This window comes from Poecilia latipinna, unplaced genomic scaffold (assembly GCF_001443285.1).
Source record: "Poecilia latipinna isolate Pla-1442-1.1 unplaced genomic scaffold, P_latipinna-1.0 Scaffold3414, whole genome shotgun sequence".
NCBI lineage: Eukaryota > Metazoa > Chordata > Actinopteri > Cyprinodontiformes > Poeciliidae > Poecilia > Poecilia latipinna.
In genome coordinates, this window is record NW_015116030.1 from 44,238 (window position 1) to 48,415 (window position 4,178).

Genomic DNA, 4,178 nt, shown 5'->3' on the forward strand with positions numbered 1-4,178 from the left:
AGACAGAGGCAGAGGGGGAGAGAGAGAGAGAGAGAGACAGAGGCAGAGGGGGAGAGAGAGAGAGAGAGAGACAGAGGGGGAGAGAGAGAGAGAGAGAGGGGGAGAGAGAGAGAGGCAGAGAGAGAGAGAGAGATTAGGATGGAGTCTCTTACAGGCACAGATTGTTTTCACCCTCAGAAAAAATCCCTCCATCCATCTTCTAACACCCTGGTCCCCTAGTGGGTCAGAAGGAGCTGCTGCCTCTCCTCTCCATTCGAGAGGTGGGGTCACCTGTCCAGGTCACCTGTCCAGGTCATCAGTCTGTTGCAGGGCAGAAAAAAATCAAGCCTCCTAAAAACAAAAAACAAAATCATCCCTGTTTTTGGTCTCATTATTTTATCTTGAAGTTCACAGCAAACAGGAAGTTAAGACGTTTCTCTCTCCCCCTGCAGTGCGGCTCCCTCGCCCCGTCCACTCCCCTGACAGGACGCGTCTACCTGAAGGAGAAGGACCTGCTGTTCACGCCCGTCTCCGCGGCGACACAGAGCGTGAGCCGGCTGCAGAGCATGGTGGCGGGTCTGAGGATGGCTCCCAGTGAAAACCTGCTGCAGATCTTCAGGTTGGCTCCAGTTCCCTGCTGCGGCGCCGTCTGACCCTCCTTCAGCCCGGTAGACCCGATTCTGCTGGGACCAAACTGCAGCATTGGTTCCATTTGTCACGAACCATTTCTCCTGTTAGCGCTTAACAGATTATATTTACCCAGAATGCCCTGTGCTGTAGTCCACTTCCTGCTTTTGGAGCAGTCTCTGGTCTGCTTGGCGTTCACATTCAAACTGAACCAGACCGAGGTTACCAAACAGAGCCGGTGTGAAAGCAGCCCTCGTTTAAAGATTTACAGGGTTTTTGTTGTATCGATCTGCTTTGTTTCCTCCTTTGTTTAGTCAGAAGTTTGACATTTCATTCATAGTTTCAGCAATCAGAAAGGTTTCTGTTCTCTTTGGTCTTAACTTCCTGTTTGCTCTGAAAGCTGATCCTCACCATGACTCGGCTCTTTAAGAACATAAATCCTTCAGTTTGGGTTTTTATAGCAAAACACTTCATGAGTCATCTTCTGCCATTGATTTTCATGTTTGTCTCTGCAGGTCCTGCTCCAGAGATCCCACTGACTCCATTCTGGCTCGGGTCAAAACTTTGGGACAAACTTTCAGGGAACATTACACCAACGACTCCGAGGACACGCCGGGATCTCACATCGGTACGAGGAACGCCTGAATGTTCCTGTTTCAGACTGTAAACCTGAATGTTCCTGTTTCAGACTGTAAACCTGAATGTTCCTGTTTCAGACTGTAAACCTGAATGTTCCTGTTTCAGACTTTGCCGAGAGCCGCTGGAAGCTGGCTGAGATCCTCTACCACAAAGTCCTGGAGAACGTTCTGGTCCAGGAGACGAAGCGCCTGCAGGGCCGGGACATGAGCGTAAGCAGAGAGCGGAGCAGAGTGCGGCGGCGTACTGTCCCTTTAAATCTGACCCTGCGTTTCCTGCCAGGTTCTGCTGGAGCAGGACATCTTCCACTGCTCCCTGATGGCCTGCTGCCTGGAGGTGGTCCTGTTCTCCTACAGCTCCCAGAGAACCTTCCCCTGGATCATCTGCGTCTTCAAGCTGCCGCCGTTCTACTTCTTCAAGGTAACCAGTCCCTCAGGACAGGAAGTGACGTTCGGGACAGGAAGTGACGCTGCGCTGCTGGAATGTGCTGACGGTTCCTCTAACGATGGGATCTGGAGCTTAGCTCCTCACTGGGATGTCGGCGCAGCCTTAAAAAGTCTTCAATCCAGGCATCTAAAATGAAAATGTTAAATTAAATTCGTTATGTAAATCTTAAGTTTTGTTGTGACAGGATATTTAATCTAAAATATTCTCATTAGTTTTCATCACCAATCATTTTTATTGTTTAGGTCTGAAATGTCACCAAACCGCCGACCTTTAGGTGTTTTTCTGTTTTTTTCTTTAAATTAGTTAAAATTTTGGACAGAATTTGGACAAAGTTTATGCTTACAAAATAAAACATGAGCATCAGAAACTGAAAGACAGAACCAATTTGTGAGAATTTTTCGTAAATAAAGTGCAAAAAATGATCAAACTGTTTTGATTAAATGACAGTAAAATGAAATAAAATCTGTGGAGAGAATCTGAAGCTAAAATATTGATCTTTCCATGCTGAGATTGATCTGATACTGACTTGGTATCGTTATCGATATTTCGCATCGATCCTCTCACTGCATTCTGTGACTCAAGGCGGTTGAAGCTACCGCTAACTAGCTGCTAATGTAGCTATGCTAGCAAGCTAGGTAGCTAGCGTTTTTCATGCATCCTTCATTAAATCAATCGCCGGGCCAAGTTCGTCTCGGCCTGCCGCTGTTCAGAGCGTTTAGAGGGAGAACCGGCGGCAGGTTTCCGTTTCCTGCTGGCGCTCTGCGCGGCGGCAGACTGCAGCTGGTTCTGTTGCAGGTGATCGAGGTGTTCATCCGCTCAGAGGAAGGTCTGTCCCGCGACATGGTGAAGCATCTGAACGCCATCGAGGAGCAGGTTCTGGAGAGCCGGGCCTGGGCCTCGGACTCCGCCCTGTGGAGCGCGCTGGAGGCCGCCGGCGGGAAAGTCCCCACGGTGGAGGAGGTGAGCAGCCTGCAGCGACATGAACACATCTGTCCTTCCTGTCCAGAAGCAACTGAACAAACATCAGCAGGCGAAGCGTCTTCATAAACTAACGATATGTAATCATTTTTAACTCGGTAAAACTATTTTGATCCCTCATTTCAGAAGATAAACTGGTTTAGAGTTAATTTCTCCAAAGTTTCCTGTAATTTATGGCTGGATGAAACGCCAGGCTGATCCGTGTCATGCAGAAGGAGCCCAGACCAGAACCGAGAACATCGACAGGAACGAAGCTTTCAGCGTCTCATCTCTGCTTAAAATACGAACCGGTTCTGGTTCTGGTTCTGGTTCTGGCTCGTCATGAATCCCAGGAAGTGTTTATTCTGAAAATCAGAGTGAAACGACATGAACGTTCTCCTGATTCCTGGAATCATCCAGATATTATCCAGTCAAATCTACAGTGGCGTCCGTCTCTGTGCAGGTGAACTTCTCGTCTTGTCTGGATCCGGGTTCTGGTTCCGGTTCCTCTAACGGCCAGTCTCATCTGCCGCTGATGGCCCAGTCTCCCATCATCCACCCTCGGATCAGGGAGTTCAGGTCAGGTCTGGGAAGTTCACGGAAAGGTCAGTTTCCTGCCCGCTCACGTTTGTCACGGTTTCCACGGATCCCGACGGTTTTCTCTCCTTCCAGAAGTTCCTGCGTCTCCGCTGTCGGTCCATGACCGGTACAGCTCCCCGGCCGCCGGCAGCGCCAAGCGCCGGCTCTTTGGCGACGACCCGCCGGCGCCCCCTGCTGGCCTGAACGTCGCCGTCAGCCCGATGCCGTCTCCGGCCAAGAGGCTGACGTTTGGAACGAGCCAGAAGAACGGAGGACAGAGCGCCGTGCTCAGCATCCCACTCCAAGGTGGGTCCGGTTCTGGTTCTGGTTAAACTACCGTAGCAGTAACTTTTCAGCCTGAAATGAGTTGGTCCAGTGATGTGAGTCTAGCTGAGATCTAACAGAACCAGAACCGCTCTGTGTTCTGAGTGCAGGTGAGCGAACGTTCGCCTTGATCCCGGTCCAACCCTGCGACTCCTCCGGCGTCGTCACGGCTCAGTTCCTGCTGACCTCGTCCCCGGGTCGGGTTGCCGTCGCCACGGCGACCTCCAGCACCGAGCCCCAGGCGGGAACCGGGCGGCCGCGGCGAACCGGGTCACTGGCTCTGTTCTTCAGGAAGGTAGGAACCGGAAAACAGCCGGAGGAGTGCCCTTGACCTCTGACCTCCCTGACCTCTGGCCTCCTCCAGGTGTACCATCTGTCCAGCGTGCGGCTCAGAGATCTGTGCCTGAAGCTGGACGTGTCGTCGGAACTGCGTGGGAAAATCTGGACGTGTTTTGAGCACGTTTTGGTTCACTGCAGCGACTTGATGAAGGACCGGCACCTGGACCAACTGCTGCTCTGCTGCGTCTACATCATCGCCAAGGAAACCGCACGCTCGTTACATCATCGCCAGGGTAACAGCACGCTCGTTACATCATCGCCAGGGTAACAGCACGCTCGTTACATCATCG

At 51.5% G+C, this 4,178-nt stretch overlaps 1 protein-coding gene across 1 annotated transcript in view; it reads left to right on the forward strand.

Annotated features, from left to right (window-relative positions):
- LOC106940913 (retinoblastoma-like protein 1) overlaps positions 1-4,172 on the forward strand; it is a 10,404-nt gene extending 6,232 nt beyond the window's left edge. The window contains exons 7-15 of the mRNA XM_015023792.1: positions 432-598; positions 1,122-1,234; positions 1,351-1,454; positions 1,525-1,662; positions 2,485-2,649; positions 3,110-3,251; positions 3,319-3,531; positions 3,660-3,844; positions 3,914-4,172. Of these exons, the coding sequence (XP_014879278.1) occupies positions 432-598; positions 1,122-1,234; positions 1,351-1,454; positions 1,525-1,662; positions 2,485-2,649; positions 3,110-3,251; positions 3,319-3,531; positions 3,660-3,844; positions 3,914-4,156 (1,470 nt within the window). The 3' untranslated portion in view covers positions 4,157-4,172. The remainder of the gene's footprint in view (positions 1-431; positions 599-1,121; positions 1,235-1,350; positions 1,455-1,524; positions 1,663-2,484; positions 2,650-3,109; positions 3,252-3,318; positions 3,532-3,659; positions 3,845-3,913) is intronic.
- Positions 4,173-4,178: the final 6 nt, after the last annotated feature.